This window comes from Kockiozyma suomiensis (assembly GCF_038497685.1).
Source record: "Kockiozyma suomiensis strain NRRL Y-17356 unplaced genomic scaffold V2V93scaffold_12, whole genome shotgun sequence".
NCBI classification, from domain to species: domain Eukaryota; kingdom Fungi; phylum Ascomycota; class Lipomycetes; order Lipomycetales; family Lipomycetaceae; genus Kockiozyma; species Kockiozyma suomiensis.
In genome coordinates, this window is record NW_027117675.1 from 42,395 (window position 1) to 60,090 (window position 17,696).

At 45.7% G+C, this 17,696-nt stretch overlaps 9 protein-coding genes across 9 annotated transcripts; 7 read left to right on the top strand and 2 right to left on the bottom strand.

Moving 5' to 3' along the window:
* The first annotated feature begins 90 nt into the window (after positions 1-90).
* On the top strand, positions 91-1,979 carry V2V93DRAFT_373472 (fatty acid desaturase-domain-containing protein). Its single transcript, XM_066910991.1, has one exon. The coding sequence runs from the start codon at positions 563-565 to the stop codon at positions 1,772-1,774; it is 1,212 nt and encodes a 403-aa protein (XP_066764129.1). The 5' UTR covers positions 91-562; the 3' UTR covers positions 1,775-1,979.
* A 75-nt stretch (positions 1,980-2,054) lies between these two features.
* V2V93DRAFT_373473 (10 TM acyl transferase domain found in Cas1p-domain-containing protein) lies at positions 2,055-5,094 on the top strand. The gene is made up of 2 exons (XM_066910992.1): positions 2,055-2,344; positions 2,421-5,094. The coding sequence occupies exons 1-2, from the start codon at positions 2,233-2,235 to the stop codon at positions 4,994-4,996; spliced, it is 2,688 nt and encodes an 895-aa protein (XP_066764130.1). The 5' UTR covers positions 2,055-2,232; the 3' UTR covers positions 4,997-5,094.
* On the bottom strand, positions 5,014-6,966 carry V2V93DRAFT_373476 (uncharacterized protein). Its single transcript, XM_066910993.1, has 2 exons — positions 6,574-6,966; positions 5,014-6,511 (listed from the first exon to the last, which is right to left on the bottom strand). The coding sequence occupies exons 1-2, from the start codon at positions 6,904-6,906 to the stop codon at positions 5,138-5,140; spliced, it is 1,707 nt and encodes a 568-aa protein (XP_066764131.1). The 5' UTR covers positions 6,907-6,966; the 3' UTR covers positions 5,014-5,137.
* Positions 6,967-7,303: 337 nt separating this feature from the next.
* On the top strand, positions 7,304-9,007 carry V2V93DRAFT_373477 (uncharacterized protein). The gene is made up of 2 exons (XM_066910994.1): positions 7,304-8,200; positions 8,253-9,007. Exons 1-2 carry the CDS (start codon positions 7,471-7,473, stop codon positions 8,933-8,935), a joined length of 1,413 nt encoding a protein of 470 aa, XP_066764132.1. The 5' UTR covers positions 7,304-7,470; the 3' UTR covers positions 8,936-9,007.
* A 787-nt stretch (positions 9,008-9,794) lies between these two features.
* V2V93DRAFT_373481 (transcriptional Coactivator p15-domain-containing protein) lies at positions 9,795-10,793 on the top strand. Its single transcript, XM_066910995.1, has 3 exons — positions 9,795-9,989; positions 10,053-10,166; positions 10,253-10,793. Exons 1-3 carry the CDS (start codon positions 9,900-9,902, stop codon positions 10,418-10,420), a joined length of 372 nt encoding a protein of 123 aa, XP_066764133.1. The 5' UTR covers positions 9,795-9,899; the 3' UTR covers positions 10,421-10,793.
* Positions 10,794-11,464: 671 nt separating this feature from the next.
* V2V93DRAFT_406683 (ubiquitin 3 binding protein But2 C-terminal domain-containing protein) lies at positions 11,465-13,170 on the top strand (the record flags this gene model as incomplete). Its single annotated transcript, XM_066912673.1, has 2 exons — positions 11,465-11,703; positions 11,773-13,170. Exons 1-2 carry the CDS (start codon positions 11,470-11,472, stop codon positions 13,168-13,170), a joined length of 1,632 nt encoding a protein of 543 aa, XP_066764134.1. The 5' UTR covers positions 11,465-11,469.
* A 1,069-nt stretch (positions 13,171-14,239) lies between these two features.
* Positions 14,240-16,229, bottom strand: V2V93DRAFT_373484 (UTP15 C terminal-domain-containing protein). The gene is made up of 3 exons (XM_066910996.1): positions 16,101-16,229; positions 15,193-16,023; positions 14,240-15,096 (listed from the first exon to the last, which is right to left on the bottom strand). Exons 1-3 carry the CDS (start codon positions 16,191-16,193, stop codon positions 14,497-14,499), a joined length of 1,524 nt encoding a protein of 507 aa, XP_066764135.1. The 5' UTR covers positions 16,194-16,229; the 3' UTR covers positions 14,240-14,496.
* A 137-nt stretch (positions 16,230-16,366) lies between these two features.
* On the top strand, positions 16,367-17,454 carry V2V93DRAFT_349049 (uncharacterized protein). The gene is made up of 2 exons (XM_066907938.1): positions 16,367-16,412; positions 16,469-17,454. Exon 2 carries the CDS (start codon positions 16,788-16,790, stop codon positions 17,208-17,210), a length of 423 nt encoding a protein of 140 aa, XP_066764136.1. The 5' UTR covers positions 16,367-16,412; positions 16,469-16,787; the 3' UTR covers positions 17,211-17,454.
* Positions 16,378-16,700, top strand: V2V93DRAFT_326909 (uncharacterized protein; the record flags this gene model as incomplete). Its single annotated transcript, XM_066907543.1, has 2 exons — positions 16,378-16,412; positions 16,469-16,700. 2 exons carry the CDS (start codon positions 16,378-16,380, stop codon positions 16,698-16,700), a joined length of 267 nt encoding a protein of 88 aa, XP_066764137.1.
* Positions 17,455-17,696: the final 242 nt, after the last annotated feature.

The window sequence follows — 17,696 nt, forward strand, 5'->3', positions numbered from 1 at the left end:
TATCGCCGCTGCCGCTGTTGGGGTCAATCAGGGCAAGGGCTTTGTGTATTTATGTATGGGCGGATCAATAGAACCCAGTAGCAACGCGCATGTGACTGGCCTTTTGCGTTCTCTGAGTATTCTTTGAATTAGTAGTGTTGGCAAGTGTAGTAACTCACAGGTTCGTATCTTACAAGCTTGACTCTTCCAGAACCTGCAGTAGGGTCACCGAGGCAGAGGCGTCATACAATTGCTGCGCATAGCTTGTTGGGGTGCGGCGGTAAGTTTACATAAGCCAACAATGATTTCCGACTCAGCATTTTTTTGGTGAGTCCAATCGCGGTAGCATAATGTAGCCCGCACGCCCGCCTCTGCTGCTAGACAAGTCTCCTAGGGATTTTCGGCAATAATCCTAGATATTGCTGTTGATTTTGGGGCTTTTATGCGAGAAAGACTGGGTGTTGCGGTGGCGTGGTCGCAGTGCCCAGCTTCGCCGAGCGCGAGCCAAAGCCCAAATTCTTTTTCCTAGCTCTTTTTACTCCACCTCCTCTCCTGTCCTTCTCACCCTCCACCTCCACTCCTAATGGCCTCCTCCGCTGCCACTACTACCGTCCTTGAGACGTCCCGCGTCTATAAGACGACATTCGGCGAGGATTTCGTGCCTCCGCAATACACAATCAAAGACATCCTCGATGCAATCCCGAAACGCTGCTTCGAGCGCTCGTTCGCCAGGTCCTTCGCCCACGTCCTGCGCGACCTCTCCTACACTGCAGGTCTCGTATACTGCGCCTCCCATATTCACCTCGTTTCCTCAGCGCCGCTCCGCTTCCTCTGCTGGGCCGTCTATGGTATCCTCCAGGGTATGGTCGGCACCGGCATCTGGGTTCTCGCCCACGAGTGCGGCCATGGTGCCTTCTCCACCTCGCGCCGCGCAAACGACACCGTCGGCTGGATCCTTCACTCTTCCCTCTTCGTACCTTACCACTCATGGCGCTTGACCCACTCGAAGCATCACAAGGCTACCGGCCACCTCACCCGTGATACCGTTTTTGTACCTCGCGAACAGGAGACCTACCTCATCTCCCGCAATCTTTCCGAGCTCACTGAGGAAGCTCCTATCGCCTCACTCTACTGGCTCGTCGTCCAGCAGCTCTTCGGTTGGCCGACCCACCTTCTCACCAATGTCACTGGCCAAAAGTACCCCGGTGTTGCCAAGTGGAAAGTTAACCACTATTGGCCCGGCGCTCCTATGTTTGACGCCAGAGATTACAGGGACATTGTCATCTCCGATATCGGCATCGCCATTGCCTCCGCCGTAGCCTACTTTGCCATCAAAAAGTTCGGCCTCGCAAATTTCATTCTTTACTACTTCATCCCTTACCTTTTTGTTAATCACTGGCTTGTCTGCATCACCTATCTCCAACACACTGACCCCAACCTTCCCCATTACAACGCCGAGGAGTGGAATTTTGCGCGCGGTGCCGCTGCGACCGTCGATCGTGGCTTCTTTGGCCCCGTAGGCCGCCATTTCTTTCACGAAATCATTGAGACCCACGTCGCGCACCACTACTCGAGCCGCATCCCTTTCTATCATGCCGAGGAGGCCACGCAGGCTATTCGCAAGGTCATGGGCAGCCACTACCATGTCGATCGCACGAACGTTCTCGTCGCACTCTGGCGCACCGTCCGTACCTGCCAGTTCATCGAGGGTGACGGCGTCAAGATGTATCGCAATGGCAACGGCATCGGCATCAAGCCGCAAAAGCTCGTAATTGATTCAAAGAAGACACAGTAAAAGCCCGGCGTGGCGAAAATTTTGGAAATTAATTCTTCTCTTCTCTAAAACTCCTTTCTTTTTTTAGTTTGCTTTGCTGCGCGGACACATAGAAGTTTAGGACATTCAGTTTATTTGTTGGCCTAAAATGATACGCGCATATGATTTCTTTTATTTATGTCTTAGCTAAAATGATACAAGATACTATGAATTTTTTATGATTTTATCTGATCTTGCAGTTTCGTTTCCTATATTAGGAAGTATGTGCGGCTGTGCTGCAGCATAATCGCGTAGATGTTTAGAGCATTAAGGCGTGCAGCACGCGTTGTAGAAAGATGTGTCTAATCCTCACACTCCTCTCCACACGCACACACGCTGCTATCACTCCTTTGTAGTTGCTCGTCTTTTGATCTTTATCCTCGTCTTTGGTTGCGTGTTTGTTGCCGTTTCTCCGCTGTTCAGCCGAAAGGAAAAAAATTATGGCGCTTTCCTTCGACTTTTTGAAGTCCGTCACGGCACACACGAAACGCTCAGTCTTCATCTACGGCATTTATGTTTTCTTGCTAGCGATCTGGCGTTATGCCGCTCATGGTATCGTACACTCTGTCTAAGCATCTTCTAGCTGTTTTCTCATGGTATATGTGTCCCAACTGACACTTGTACATAGACGTATTTGACCCATACAAGTGCAGCTCGCTGCTAACGACTGGCTCCTGGCTCAGCCCATCGGATGACGCCGCAGTACCCCCTTCGAACTGGCAGCCGGACAGCTGCCTCTTTCACTCCTACCAGCCCAAAGAAGCTGCATCGTGTCTTGCGGACCAGCAAGTACTGTTTGCTGGCGACTCCACCGTGCGCCAGGTCTTTTGGGAAACCGTCAAGATGCTCGATCCTACCATTACCGAATCCGCCGCACGCCATGCCGATATCCGTTATGAGAAGAACGGACTCGACGTACAATTTCTCTGGGACCCGTATCTCAATTCTACTGCCGTGCAGCTGATTGAGTCGTGCCGTACTGTTCGCCATTCGAAACCAAATGCGTTCCTCGTTCTCGGCAGCGGATTATGGCCGGCGCGATACCTAGGTGACAGCGGCGCGACAATGTGGAAAAGTAACGTTGATCGCATCGTTGATGCTGTCAAGTCGTGTGAAGGATTCTATAGCGTGCCGTTTATTTTACCAGTTACTGAACCGAATTGGAGCAAACTCGACGAAGCGCGTTCGTCCACTATTCTGAAGCCGGAAATCGCATACATGAATTCCTACCTTAGCTGGCTGTCGCAGCAAAAGAACGTCATTGTTCCTACATCTCTGAACTTGATGATGACGGAATCGGAGGGTGCCTACGATGAGAGCGGTATCCATGCTGTCAAGTCAGTCGCAAAGGCTAAGGCTGACGTGCTCGTGAACGTACGTTGCAACCAGCTCGTTCAGGATACTAAAGGATATCCCTATGACAAGACTTGCTGCTACACGTATCCTGGTCCGAACATGTCGCAATTCGTTATCCTCTTGATCACCGTCTTGATTGTGCCAGCTTTGTACATTAAGTCATCTGGTCTGTTGTCTTCGCCTCGCATGTGGACCGAGGGAACTACCGGCAGCGCCTTTGTCACTGCATGCTTCATTTTCGGCAGCACCCTGACGTATTGTTATGTCGCTGATCGTACTTCTCTGTTCAGCAAGGCATCGAAGCAGTTCTGGATCTCGGACTTTGTCATTATGACTGTTTTGTCGCTCATTCTTGGTCTTGTAACTCTGCGCAAGTCTGATAGCGAACAGGGATTCATGGGACGCGATCAGTCGAACGAGTGGAAGGGATGGATGCAGATCATGGTGCTGATTTATCACATTACTGGCGCGTCCAAGGTTCTTCCCATTTACAAGTACATCCGCGTGATGGTTGCTGCGTATTTGTTTATGACTGGTTATGGTCATACCATTTTTTTCTATAAAAAGGGTGATTATGGATTGAAGCGTGTTGCCAACGTTTTAGTGCGTTTGAATTTACTATCCTGTGCGCTTGCGTACATCATGAACACTGACTACTTGTTTTACTACTTTGCTCCTTTATCTAGTTTTTGGTTTATGACTGTCTATTTTACGATGAAGGTCAAGGCAGAGCGAAACAAGGACCTTAAATTTTTAAGCGCAAAGATTGGGATCTCAGTTTTAATCATGAAGATCTTCCTTTCCGTGCCTGGAATCATGGAGATTCTTTGGTGGTTTCTTACTCGTGTCTTCTTTGTTACCTGGGATCTTCGCGAGTGGCGATTCCGCGTGTTGCTTGATATGTATATTGTTTATATCGGCATGTTTGGTGCGATTGCCTCGATCAAGATCGCGGAACTCAAACTTCTTCAGCATCCTCGTTGGCCTACTGTGCGCATCGGCGTCCTTGCGGGCTCTGCGCTCGCATTGGGACTTTATCATTTACTCTCTCTGCATTGGAACGCAAAGACCGAGTATAATGCTCATCACCCGTACATTTCTTTTCTTCCTATTTTGGGTTTTTTGTTTTTGCGAAATGCCACGCATACGCTGCGTAACACATATTCGACTGCGTTCGCCTGGATCGGAGGATGCTCGCTCGAGACTTTTACATTGCAATTCCACATTTGGATGGCTGCCGACACTCGCGGATTGCTTGAGGTTATTGGTAGCAAACACCGTACAATCAACTTGATTATCCTTACGCCTCTTTTCTTGCTTGTATCGAATCTTACTAGTGAGGCAACTGGAAAACTCACTAGCGCACTCGTAAGTGGGTTACAACAGAAGAAGCCGTCAGCCCCTGCTCCCGCCCCTGTGACTACTGCGCCGGAGGTTGCCGCTGCTCCTGCGGTCGGAAGCGAGGAGGCCGAGAAGAGTATTGGTGAGCCAACTTTGCCTACCGTCGAGCCTAGCACGATTGAAGTTACTGCTGATCCTAATGGTATCACTTCTGCTTCTACGACCGAGGCTACTGAGACCGTTACCTCTGCTGCTGATGCAACTTCGACTGAAGCTGCTGCACCGACTAATCCTGATGACGCGGAGAAAGGCGGCGTGTTCGCGAGTAATGGTAATACGACGACAACGAGCGAAGTACTGACTCGAACAAATGAGTTTATGGCTGCGATTATGCAACATCCGAGGCTGGAGGAATTTTATACGCTGATGGGAGATTTGCAATTGCGGTTGTTGACTGTGTTGATGCTTATGTGGGCTGTGAATATTGGACATGCTTTGGCTGGTTAGACATTCTGAGTAGACGCTTTTTTTTGGTTGCATGCATGCATAATAAATTTTGTAGTAGTATATACTAGTCTAGCAAACTTCAGCATATGCGTTCTAAGATTACATCATAGATGGTCTGTTTTCTTGTCTTGAGCCGCTATACTAAACTTCTCCGACAAACCCTTCTCGCCTCCTAATCTCATTTTCCTCATTTACCCTTTCAACTCGCCCAACCTCGACACCCTCACCTATCTCATCATAACCAACTCTCTCAGGAGTTTGGGCATTTTCAGCAACCTCGACACTCTCAGCGGCCCTAGCGGCCGCAATTCTCTCTTCCCTCTCACGGATCCTCCGCAAACGCGCCTCGTCGCGCTGCACCTCATGTCGATGCCAGGTATCGTATACTGCCGGTATAAGCGTTCCGATGAATATGACTATCACATGCTGAATTTCACTAAGCACACGTCGAGGAAATCGAGGTTGCTCTGTCTCGGTAGTAGGGTCGTCTTCGTGTGCTGTGTCTGCACGAAGAAAAATTCGCGATATCCTCCCGACTATGCCAGGTCTATTTCGCAGTTCAGTCGGGTCTCGCTGCTGCCGTTGATGCTGCTGTTGTTGCTGTGCTTGCTGTTGTTGTTGCGCTTGCTGTTGCTGCGCTTGCTGTTCAGGCTGTTGTATAGCATTTCTATTCAGTCCAACATATATCCGCATTACAAAAATGATTACTGCAACAGAGAGCATGACCCAGAATCTAATTCCGTCTAAGTCGTCGGTAAACATGTATACGAAAAATAAAAGTCTGATAAAGAGCCATGTAAGAGCCACAGTATTGCGAAGTCTTCCAGCGTTATTGCGAAGATTACCTAGTGATGTACGGACAAGAGTGAGGATTCTGCGTAGAGATCGATGATTGTTCATGCGGTTATTATTATTGAAGTTATGCTGCAGGTGATGAGCGTGGGCTAGAGATTGAGGATGATTTTGACGACGAATGTCGTGCTGCGAGTTAATTAATGCGGCAAAGATCGAGGCCCCACCATCCGGTGTAGCTGGTGCATTTGAGCGGAAAAATTCGTCAATTGTAGGGTCGCTGTAGGGAACTCCCGCCACGCGGTCACCTATGCAACCTGGAGTGACTGCGATTCCTGCTGCTAGAAAGTTTGATATTGCTTGTGGAGAAAGAAGTAGTGCTAAAGAGCCTTGTGGAGTGACTACAGGCATTGATGTTGTGGGGGAAAGCAAAGGAGCTGCGGCACGCGGGTCTTGATAGAGAACGACATTTGTGCCAAATGGAGGTGGGGGAGACGGGATGGCAGGTATAGATTGGGTTGTAACAGTTGAAGAGCCAAAAAGATGCGGTTCTGCAGACTGCTGTAATGTAGATGTCGGAGCGATGTAGGTTGGGGCAGCTTGTGGTGCCGGTTGTCGCGGCTGATGCGATGATGATGCTGATGCCGATGATGGCTCGTACGCTCTTATCAGCTCGTCAGCTATGTTTTGCTTGAGTACCATATGAAACGTTACTGTCTCGCTCTGTATAAAACACTCGTTAGCAATAGCCCTTTAAATATAACGATGAAGTACGGTAAAACTACCTCTCTGACGACATCAGCAAGTACTGCATCATCTCGCAAGAATCTGCCTTGGAATATGATTCTCATAACCCGATCTCCCCTCACATCTCCAAGTAGCTCGTCATTAACAGTCTCGATATCAGTAGTGTAAACTCCTGTAGTCCAAGGTTCGCCAGTCGCAAATAGTAACGCATCTTGGAGTTGCGACGCTATTCGCCGCTTCACGTTCTCCACCGTCGCCCTGATTGGCATACTTAGTTCAAGAGCCGTGAGTACCGCAGCCGGAAGCGGCGAGGGGGATGCTATTCGCAGCAAAATTGCGCGATCATCTGGTCGATTCGATGAGTCTGGCATTGATACTACTACTGCTGCTGCTGCTGCTGTTGTCGTTGTTGTTGTCGTGTGTAGTCTGTATGATTCAGAGTGCGGAGGTGGACGTGGCATTAGAGTATGGATAAGATTATGTAATGCAGATGATTGCAGATACCACGATCTCCTGATCATGCGATTAAATCACACGTTTATTTAGCATATACTATTAATTAACTACTAAATCAGAAGACTATTATAATATAGACGTAACTATCAACCGATCGCTGAATTACAATGGTATAGTAGGCTATATACTGCATACTGATCGAATAAATAAGAGAGCATAGTTTAAAATCCGTCTTGGTCATCACAGACATCTGTTATACTTTGCACGTCTGACGCTTGCCTGCTCGGAAATTGTATAAAAAAACATCCGACTAAGATACGGACAAGGACGAAGGAGCAGCAGACATCCTCGGACGCCTGTCGCTTTTATCTTTTCTGTTGAGATTTCTACAATTGGTTTTAACTTTTGTTTAGAAAAGAATTTATTACGCAGCAATCTTGAGCTTGGGTTGAAGTACTGTTGATAAAAAAAGAGAGTGCATGATAAATATGCCAGCAGCACGCGTTAGCTCTCGAGTTTGCACTCGAGCATGTTCTCGAGCAGCCAAGGGTGTATCTTCTCGAGCATTTTCTTCAGTGCCAATTGCGTGTGCTTCAACGAGATCGTTAAACAAGCGACAACATCAGCAAGACATTCATAGGATTCAGCAACGACGCGCGTTTATTCTCAAGCCGTTTAAATGGATTCTTGGATTCAGCGATGAGGCAACTGAGAATGAACCTACATTTGAGAATCGGTTTCATGCATGGGAATCTTCACCCTCGTTAGTTTTACGAAACCGAGCAGCAACGATCAAGGCACTTGCAAAGTGTCCAGTAACTGGTGACACGATTGAATTTACCTGTCCTAATTGTGGAATTCCTACGCATCATGATGAAGCTAGTTGGGAAGCAGATGAACATCACCATAATGAAGTTTGCGAGAAACTAATGCTTGGAAATGTTTTTGAACACGATATTCGATCGGGACGAGAATTTCCAGAATTTGAAATGCCGCCTCCGCAAGACGAGGATGTGGCTATTAATTTTGCAAATTGGGATACATTTTTATATACGCGTGACTTCCACTCAATGGATACCGAGTTTGAACTCGCCCATTCGACAAAAGTTTTGACGTATCCGATTACGATTGGTAGTTTGTTGCATCAAGGCTCGCCTCATACGCGCGAGGCCAAGCGTTTGACTTTGGAGGGATTAAAGTCGTTGGCAGGTGTGCTTTTTTTGCTTTCTTTTCCTTATATATCATATTGATCTTAAAACAGCTCTCCGGTACACTTTATTTCCTGCCACACCACGAGTACGATCGGGTTCAAATACGGAAGGCGAATCGATTTATCAAGGCCAAGCGATTCGGATATTTGTTCTTGGTGCACGCTCTGAATCTCAGCTCCCACTTGAAGTATGGGCACAAATGCTCTACTTATTTGAACATCCAAACGTGCATATTCATTTCATTGGACCCGAGGCGTTGTACGATCGTGAAAGGAAGCAGTACGTGTACTCTCCTACGGCAGTACATGAGCGGGTAACTCCTAGCTTTGCAATGTCGTTTCATTCAGATTATTTCCATGTTGTGCATGAGTCGCAGACGTTTACGCCATATGATCCATATTATGATGTGTTTTTCCTGTTTCATCCAGGTTTGGGTGCACCAGAGGCGATGGACCAGTGGGAAAAGTCGCTTCCGGCACTTTTAGAGACGAAATGTGCGATTTTCGTGACTGGATTCCACGAGGCTGATAGTAAACGCGACTGGGAGTGGGTCAATAGCAAGTTTGGCGATGAATTAGATGTGCTGTTGATGCCGGGGGAAAATCAGTTTGCGAGTGTCAAGTGGGAGATTAATGAAATGATGCCCGAGGAGCCGTATCAGGTTAATCAGCAGGTATTTGGTATTCGAGGGAAGAGGTATCCGGCTGTATTTAAGGGGGGTGAGAGTACGTAGAAGTTTCTCCACTTTTATGTGTATAAATATAGATGTGTAAATATTGTCAATAAATTTATTTCTTTTGTTTGATCATAAGCAGTGGTATATTGACATGATATTGAACCTATTATAAAAGAAAAGGTATTTCTAAAATCTTGCCGACAATCTTTTTGGCCATTTGTAACACACGACAATGTACGTGCCAGGATTCATGTTTCGATTTTTCCATTCAACCTATCGATACTATGTTTGAGCTTCTCGTTCCCACATATCAATACCCTCACCCGTCTCCGTTGATTATTATATATTCCAACATGGTCGATCTACAGGATGTTGAAGACCCGGGTAGCTCTCATCAAGGATATGCAACCTCTTCCATATAATGAAAGTCTCAGACAGTTTTTTGATAGCGACGAATTCAAAGGTAGAAACCTCAAAATGTGAGATGCTCTCGTGACAGCACTGAGATTGTCAAATTTATTGATGGCGACTATATCCAATGCCACCACAGCTCTCATTGAAGAAAGTCCTAGTAGTCACATAATAATAAAGTCCGGTGAAAGTCTCCCAAAAACAAAACTATTCGAAAAACTTCCATAAGAAAGATACTGGTATAAAAAAAGTCTCTGCGCAATCGTCCGCGACTGGATTATGTACTTCAGCTAATCCCTCCTCATTATAACATTACAGGTTTTTTCTGCTAGTAAACAGAAAAATTCAATCTTTATTTATTACACTGCTCACTATTCAAGTTCCATAATCAAGTAATTTTAGACGCAATTTGTGTAGAACAAGAGATCAGTAATATTGAAACACAGTAATTAGGGTTTGAAGCAAAAATGAAGTGCGCGCGGAGATCGTCGCTTTCAACAAACAAAGCCAGTCTCGTCACGCTTCGACGTCCACATTTACTCGGGCATGAAAAACTGAAATACATCCGTGACAGAAATTTTATTTGTGAAAAGTATACATAGAGTCAAGAATGGCGCCTAAACGATTTGCTAAGCGAGCGCGAACGGATGACGATGGGGAAAATGACGCGTCAGGATTCAACAACGTGCTGGAGATCGACGTATGCACAAAGATATTTGTAACCCACAGTAGACCATGAAGCTAACTGCGAATTGGATACAAGCTTGGCAATAAAAAGAAGCTGGCTGTTCGAGAATTCAAGGGCAATACGTTGATTGATATTCGGGAGTATTATACAAAGTCGGAAGCACCGGATAAGTTACTTCCAGGAAGGAAGGTAAGTTTGATTTAGATTATTGATACTCATTTGATACTCATATTTTATTGGGATGAGATAAGCTGATTTAGAATTGAGTGGTGTAGGGGATTAGCTTGACTCCGGAGGTGTGGAAGGAGGTGGTGAAGAATGTGGGCAAGATCGATGAAGCGATTAAAAAGTTGGAAGGGAGAGAAAGTGCAGAACTTGAAGAGAGTGACGATAGTGACGATATTGAAAAGAAAGAGCAAGAAGAGAAAGCTGATAAAGAGTGAAAAAAAAATGAAATAGTAATTAGTAGTCGCAAGAGTCCATAAAAGTTAGTAAACAAAAAGAGGGCTTTATTAATGACTCGAAGAATATAAAATGCAAATGAAATGTATTATACACATATCAATTGCAGAAAACCAACCTAGTGAGAAGCCATAAATAGAACTGTAAACAGAAGCAAGTGTTTATATAGTAATATGTAAACAAAGTATTGGATGCTAAGAAAAGGTACGCGGAGAAGAAGATTTGTGAGTGCGGTTTCAGGCCAATCATATTTCCTATTTAGGAGTTAATTGATTTTTGTGATTTCTATTTATTATTTAGACTCGCTTTCGGACTATGAATTTGCATGACCCATAGTTTATTGGTAATATATCTGTCTATCTATCATATTTATAGTATCTACAGATCTAAACCATACAATCAACTATCAGCTACAAGTGTAGTGGAACAAAAGAAAAAGAGAGTTCAGAGTCAATGACTAGCAACGCGCGTCGGTCGTCCCATTGTGAGCCAGCTATTCTTAGGCTTAACTCACGGTATTCCTTATTATTAGTTATTTTATTGATATATATTCTCATAACAATGATAATGATGATATTGCAAGAAACGATAACAAGATCCGAATCCAGCAAAGTAGCCATCATCAAACTATGACGGCATCCATCGCTTCTAAGCTCTCAAACGTCACTAGCGTCAGGCACCGACTCACGTACTCTGTTCACGACTCATCGTACTCTTTCTGTCTCTATCCACTCTGTCTCTATCTCTGACTGCCCTCGTCTCCTCCCTATCTCTATCTATCAATTTTATCCATCTTCATCTTCATATCCTATCTGTTGATATCAAACGCCGAGTTTTTAGAGCCGTCGTTCTTATGTTCTCGTCAGAGTCGCGCAGACTGATCGGGGCCAAAGCTCGCGGCACAGATCAGACGGCTGCTCACAGCAGCTCACTCACCGGCTCGCGAAGCCCGCCGGCTCTGTCCTATATATAGCCCCCGTTTTCCCACCTTCTCTTCTCTTCTCCTCTCATCCTCTCTCCCTCCTCAACCATGTACACTCGCTCCCTCCTCTTGCCTCTTGCAGCAGCTGTCGCTGTCGCTGCTGACTCCTGTCTGCCCTCCTCTGCCTTCTCCCTCACCACCTCCGAGGGCGGCCTTGGACAGATCAGCGACGGACAGGTCCGCACCGGCCTCTCCCTAGGCCAAATCAGTGATGGCCAGGTCCGCACCGGCAACGACACTACTTGCCTGAGCCTCATCGCTTCCGGCAACGGCACTCTCTCCGTATGCTCTTCCTCTTTTTTATCATATCTGTGCCTTGTGCCTGTTTCTGACTGTTATATTCTCTTCTAGGACATCACTGGTAGACCTTGCTACATCACCCCCTACCACCAGTTCGAGTGTACCGCCGCTCTCCAGGACAATGCTACTCCTTATGGTTTCTGCGAGGAAAGCGGTCTGTTGACTTACAAGGGTAACTCCACCTTCTACGCTTGCGACACTGGTGTCGAGGACCAGGCAAACATCTACGTTGAGGAAATCTCTACTGCTGCCTGCAAACCAATCGAGCTGATCATCGGCGAGAAGAACTGCGGCACCTGCTCGGCCTCCACCGTCACCTCGACTGCTTACTCGACCGCTACCTCCGTCTCGACCGTCACCGTCACCGTCTCTGCTTCCGCCGAGACTGTCACCGTAACTGGCGCTGGATCTACTGTTGCTACCCCTACCACTGTCTATGCGACCGTCACTGCTACTGCCGTCGTCACTGAGACCGAGACTGCCTACTCGACTGCCATTGCGGCTACCACCATCGTCGAGGAGTCTACCGTTGTTGCTCCTACTACTGTTGCTGCACCAACTACCATCGTCGAAGAGTCAACTGTAGTTGCTCCTACCACCGTTGTTGAGGAATCTACTGTTGTTGCTCCCACTACTGTAGTTGCTCCTACTACTGTTGTCGCTCCCACTACTGTTGTCGAGGAGTCAACTGTTGTCGAGGAGTCAACTGTTGTCGCTCCCACCACCGTCGTCGAGGAGTCAACTGTTGTCGCTCCCACCACCGTCGTCGAGGAGTCAACTGTTGTCGCTCCTACCACCGTTGTTGCTCCTACTACCATCGTCAAGGAGTCAACTGTTGTCGCTCCTACCACCGTCGTCGAGGAGTCGACTGTTGCTGTGCCGACCACTGCCACTTCTGTCGTGACCGCTACCCCTAGCACCACTGCTGCTCCCACCACCTCGTCGACTCCTTCGTCGTCTTCGTCGGTCTGTGTGCCTGCCACTTCGATCTACCCCAACTTGATTGTCCCTATCAACTCTGAGTCCCCCGACACTGCCATTGGCACTGGATACTGGGCCAACATCACTAAGTCTGGCTCGTCTGAGCAGGACGTTCTTCTCCAGTACGACATCTCGTCTGAGTATACTGGCACTTGCGAGCTCAAGTTCAACTTCCCTGATGATATCATCACTTTCCCCTTTGTTCTTGAGGGTGACACTTCGGTTGAGGTTTACGAGCTTACGTCGCAGGTTTCCGAGTCCGACACCTGGAACAGCCACCCGGCTACCGGCGACCTTCTTGCTACTGTCGACCTTGTCCGTGGCGGATACGCGTACTCGCCTACCTTTGCATGCAATGCTGGCTCGTACTCTGCCTACTTGCTCAAGTGTACCGGTGACTGCACGGTTGAGTACTTCATTGACTACAACCCGCCCCCAGTTGGCACTGTCATCACTCCTTGCGAGTAAACTATTCTGTAGTCTCCCATGATTTGAGTGAAATGGGAAAATAAAGATGTGTGTGTGGGATGTGTGTGCTCTTGCATGATTTGCATTTGCTTATTCAAGATCTGAGCAATTTCTTTAGTGGATTCTTTTTTATATTTGGTGTATTATTATTAGGATATCTATTTTTTTTTAATTGAAAGTCATGTTATAAACATATCGCCGGTAATAGTAGCTAGTAAACAGTGTGTCACGAAGTGGTGAGAAGCTGAGGCGGCCGTAGTTAATAAAACACAAAAAAGGTACAACGACATCAAGTCAAAGTCAAAGTCTCTTAAAGGAATTTCTTACTTGGTTGGTACGACGAGTCGGATCACGAACTCAGTTCAACATTTAGCGGTTTCTCTTCGGAGAAGCGGAACGAGCGGCTATCATCATGCGACTGAAAGTAGGGTGTATACTTACGAGCTGGGTTAACGGAATAAGTGAAGATGAAAATTATCGGCGTATTATTTCATTGTAGAATGAATTGTAGCATGAATTTGTATGGACATTGTCCGATAGAAAGACAAGCTGATGAAGACCGACCGATTTCGGTGGTTTTGATTGAGAGCACTATCTAATTACTAGATTAGGAAGCTACGACTACCGCCTCTCTTTCCAAGGCACCTAGATAGGGTGCCTACCTATATTTGCAAGGTTTCAATCACAGCTCTAAAATATTGGATGATTTTGGGTGTCTTCATTGAGAGCTCATGGACTCCATTAGTTTGCGATGCGCTGTTTTAGCGACCTTGATTTTTAGTGGATGTTGGCTTGACTTGAATGTGAGATTCAAGGTGCATAAATTCGATTCGGTGCATTTGTGATATAGATCTAGTGTTGATTTTGAAAAAAAGAAAGTTGTAGAGATTTTCAAAAGATCATTTTTAGTGAAATTCTTTTAACGAATTAGAAATAATAATTGCACGTCGAATTAGAATCAGCATAGAAAAAATCGTCTAAATTATTTGGCGATGATAATTCAAATTAGTTTTGAGGAATGAAAACTATTTGTTCGAGCACTTTACTTCTTTTATAGTATCAATAATCATTTGTATTATCAAATCGCTATATTCTAAACCTATATTTGCGCTATAAAATAAGTCTTTTGATTTATTTGGTTGCTTTCCTCTGCTCGGCTGGAGCCCTCCATGTAAATTACTTCTTTGAGTTTTACTACTACATTCTACATTATTCACTTTTTATAGACAACCAAAGACAATTGAAAAACTATACAACTTTTATTTCCAAACCCATGCAAATTTAAAAATGGAACGAATTCAAAACAAATCAGTAATTATGATACACTTAACGACTCTGTACCAACATTTCAAGCATGCCTTCCAACTTCTGCGCCTCTTTCGCAATTTTGACCTGTCTCTCTAACCGCCTTCTGAACTCCGTAATCAGTTCCTCAAGTACAGCGCTCTTTTCGATGACAGATGCATACATATCCGCCACACAAGCCATCCAATCCGCAACCACAGCCACATTCCGAAAATCGTCAATGGCGCGAACTGCCCATTTGATGACTGGTTCGAGTTGTCCTTCGTCGCGTCCTGATAAACTTATCCGCACTTTCCCGCGAAATTTAAGTTCTTCAAGAATAGTCAACGTCACTTCGGCCGCTGTTCCAGGTAAAAAGGCAGCATCGAGCGCTTCGCCCCATCGAAATGCATTAATCCGTCGCTCGTATAATGGGGTCTTACGCTTCCGACTGGATTTTGAGCGATCGTCAAGGAGTATCTGATGATCGTTTTCACCTTTATACTCGCTTCCGCGCTCAATGCGGGCTAAAGTTGATGATTTAGGAGTTTTGGCTTGTTGTTTGACGCGGGGCTCGGATTTGCGGGTACGGATTGAGAGGACACCTGATGAGAGACCGGTCACAAAATGCTTTTGGTCAGGCTAATTATAAAACTTGTTAGTATTCCTGATTAAAGACTGAAAAAGAAAAAAAGAATGAAAACGAAAATGAAAACGAAAACGAAAACGAAAACTTACCGAGACACCCGTGGAAAGGACCCCATCGCCGAATTTCCAGCCAAATGTAACTTCCCAACTCGAACGATCAAAAACCTTGACGTGTCCATCAAGGGCACCAGCAATGACGGAATTTTCGCCGCTTGTGGGCTTATCACGACCGCTGCCGCCGACGGCAAGCGAGGTTACCGTCTTTTGGAAATTTCCCAGCTCTTTTACCATTTTCCCGGCCACCAAATCCCATACTTTAATCACTGGCCCGCCCGCTGATAAAACTGTAGTTGAAGTGAGTGGCAAGACTGCCTCAATCGGAGCACCATGAGAAAGAATTAGAGACGCGGTACTGTTATCTGCTCGCGGATCAAATATGCGCAGATTACCGTCATAGCAGCCAGTGACCACCGTATCAGCTGCTGCCGACAAGAAACCCGCACTCCGAACATAATCGCCATGAGCAGAAAACGCTGCCGTGGGCTCAGTCGCGGCGATATCCCATAACCTCACCACGCGATCATCAGAAGCCGAGAGTATTGTCGTAAGAGTCTTTGGATGGAACTTTGTTACGTGAGTAGGTAAGTTTGTAGGTTGCAAAGTCAACAAGATCGAGCGAGAATTTGAGTCAAAAACTTGCACGAGACCAGACGCATCTCCTGCAACAAGAAGTTTCCCATCAGGTCGGAATTCTCCAGAATACGCAGTCTCTTTAAATCGAGCGATCGTACGCACAACCTGTCGTGTTTTTGCAGAGAAAATCTGGATTCGGGCTCCGGATGTAACTGCGAAATCATGAGATCCTGTAGGGCAGAAATTAATATGTACGATCGACCCATGCTCTTTGACTATCAATGGTGTCTAAATATATTTGGTTTTGTCAGTAAGTTGCGAATAAAACATGCTATAAAGAAAAGCAGGGAAAAGAGGGGTCGTACGCGGTATGCACGCCAAAATCGCTGCTCAGGCGTCGTTTGTGCGGGTAATACCGCATTTTGTACAATATGTATCCGCTGTAATGGCGCAGACATTATCTCTTGACTCACTGTAGTTTGTGTAGATGGTGTGAAAATGAATAGTTTGATATTTTTTTTCCTTTTCTTGATATTGGGAGTTTGAAACTAATTTTTATAAAACCTAACCCTGTAAGCGATTCATAGACGTTCACATAAATTTGGTTTAACACTTTATTTAGTAATTACTACCAACATCAAAATGAGCTCATTAAAATATCCTTACTTAATATCCAGGTAGGCATTTGCTCGTGACTATTTTGTAAGTGGATATAATATTAACAGTCTTTTAGGGTTGTCGATCCGCTATTTGGAATCTTTGTTGGAGTATCTGCATTCTACCTCTACGAGCGCCGCGAAGACCGCGAACCCGGTCACACACTGTACGATCTCGCTATAAGAAGATATAACCTTGAGACTGCCAAATTTGGGGGAGATGTCAAGACTGTTGATGAGAGGTTGAGTGAGCGTGAGAAGCAGAAGCGGGATGCTGAGGCTGCAGTTTTCGAGAATTGCGCAAAGTGATTTCAGTTTATTTTTTTTCTAGTGTTGTCTTTCTTGCTCGGTCTTTTTGAATGGCGTTCAGTATTTACTGATTTAAATGTTTTTTTTATGTCGAATATAGTTTATCTCCTTGTTACTAAGTGGGGCTACAGTTATAAATCCGAGCGCGGTTCTTGTGTGATGCTGCGCTTATTCGTTATTAAAGCTCCCCTTTTCTTCTTTCCTTTCTCTCTTTTTTCTCTTTCGCTGTTAAAAAGCATTCTCTTCTTAGTTAATTCCTCTCAAAAAAAAAGAAAATCGCTCGAAAATGGCAACAACTCAGAAACAAATCTTTGTCCAGTCAACTCTCCTTATAGCACACCTTCTCACTCACGCGCTTCCACAAACAATCTTCTCTCTCTGCGCACTATGCCTAGCCAGCACTATCTTCATTCTTGCCTGCGGAGTGATTCTCATAGTCGGACTCACTTTTGTTGCCGCGTTGGTGGCCGTTTTACTTGGTGCTGGGCTGTGGTTTTCGGTGCATGCTGACCAGAAAAAAAAGATAATCCATTCGAGTATTTTAGATCTGAACGCCTCGCGCGGGTACAATGCTTCTATCGAAGGCTCCTTGCAAGAAATAAAGTATGGCAGAAAAGTTGAGCCAGTGCGATGGTATCGACAGCAGTCTCAGCGCCCAAAAAAATTGATTAGACAGCAATTGCATTGAGTCACGATGCTACCGAGTATCAAACAAAACCAATAAAAGGCTTTTAATATACTGTTCTCTCATTAAACCGTTTGAAAGCTTGACAATGACTAGTGCATCAGTTGGATTACCGAAATCAGCTTATATACCACTTATTGCCATCGCAGGACACACAGACACAGGCTCCCACACAGCCACCATCGTAGACATCATCGGATATGCATAACTTAAAACAACCCATCTCTATCTCGCCACACGAAGGAAAAAAAGGGAGACTAGAGCCGTATCGAGGCTGAGTCAGTTCTACACGTGCGCGGCTCTGAGGGGCT

What these genes read in the sequence shown, in the direction of transcription:
- V2V93DRAFT_373472 (XM_066910991.1), top strand. Translation starts at nt 563, where the DNA reads ATGGCCTCCTCCGCTGCCACTACTACCGTCCTTGAGACGTCCCGCGTC.
- V2V93DRAFT_373473 (XM_066910992.1), top strand. Translation starts at nt 2,233, where the DNA reads ATGGCGCTTTCCTTCGACTTTTTGAAGTCCGTCACGGCACACACGAAA. An exon ending in CTGGCGTTATGCCGCTCATG is followed by an intron (nt 2,345 to 2,420) that starts GTATCGTACACT and finishes ACTTGTACATAG; the next exon opens with ACGTATTTGACCCATACAAG.
- V2V93DRAFT_373476 (XM_066910993.1), bottom strand. Translation starts at nt 6,906, where the DNA reads ATGCCAGACTCATCGAATCGACCAGATGATCGCGCAATTTTGCTGCGA. An exon ending in TTGCTGATGTCGTCAGAGAG is followed by an intron (nt 6,512 to 6,573) that starts GTAGTTTTACCG and finishes TGTTTTATACAG; the next exon opens with AGCGAGACAGTAACGTTTCA.
- V2V93DRAFT_373477 (XM_066910994.1), top strand. Translation starts at nt 7,471, where the DNA reads ATGATAAATATGCCAGCAGCACGCGTTAGCTCTCGAGTTTGCACTCGA. An exon ending in GGGATTAAAGTCGTTGGCAG is followed by an intron (nt 8,201 to 8,252) that starts GTGTGCTTTTTT and finishes ATCTTAAAACAG; the next exon opens with CTCTCCGGTACACTTTATTT.
- V2V93DRAFT_373481 (XM_066910995.1), top strand. Translation starts at nt 9,900, where the DNA reads ATGGCGCCTAAACGATTTGCTAAGCGAGCGCGAACGGATGACGATGGG. An exon ending in ACAACGTGCTGGAGATCGAC is followed by an intron (nt 9,990 to 10,052) that starts GTATGCACAAAG and finishes ATTGGATACAAG; the next exon opens with CTTGGCAATAAAAAGAAGCT. An exon ending in AGTTACTTCCAGGAAGGAAG is followed by an intron (nt 10,167 to 10,252) that starts GTAAGTTTGATT and finishes TGAGTGGTGTAG; the next exon opens with GGGATTAGCTTGACTCCGGA.
- V2V93DRAFT_373484 (XM_066910996.1), bottom strand. Translation starts at nt 16,193, where the DNA reads ATGTCTGCGCCATTACAGCGGATACATATTGTACAAAATGCGGTATTA. An exon ending in GATTTTGGCGTGCATACCGC is followed by an intron (nt 16,024 to 16,100) that starts GTACGACCCCTC and finishes AAATATATTTAG; the next exon opens with ACACCATTGATAGTCAAAGA. An exon ending in TCCTTTCCACGGGTGTCTCG is followed by an intron (nt 15,097 to 15,192) that starts GTAAGTTTTCGT and finishes TTTTATAATTAG; the next exon opens with CCTGACCAAAAGCATTTTGT.
- V2V93DRAFT_349049 (XM_066907938.1), top strand. Translation starts at nt 16,788, where the DNA reads ATGTCGAATATAGTTTATCTCCTTGTTACTAAGTGGGGCTACAGTTAT.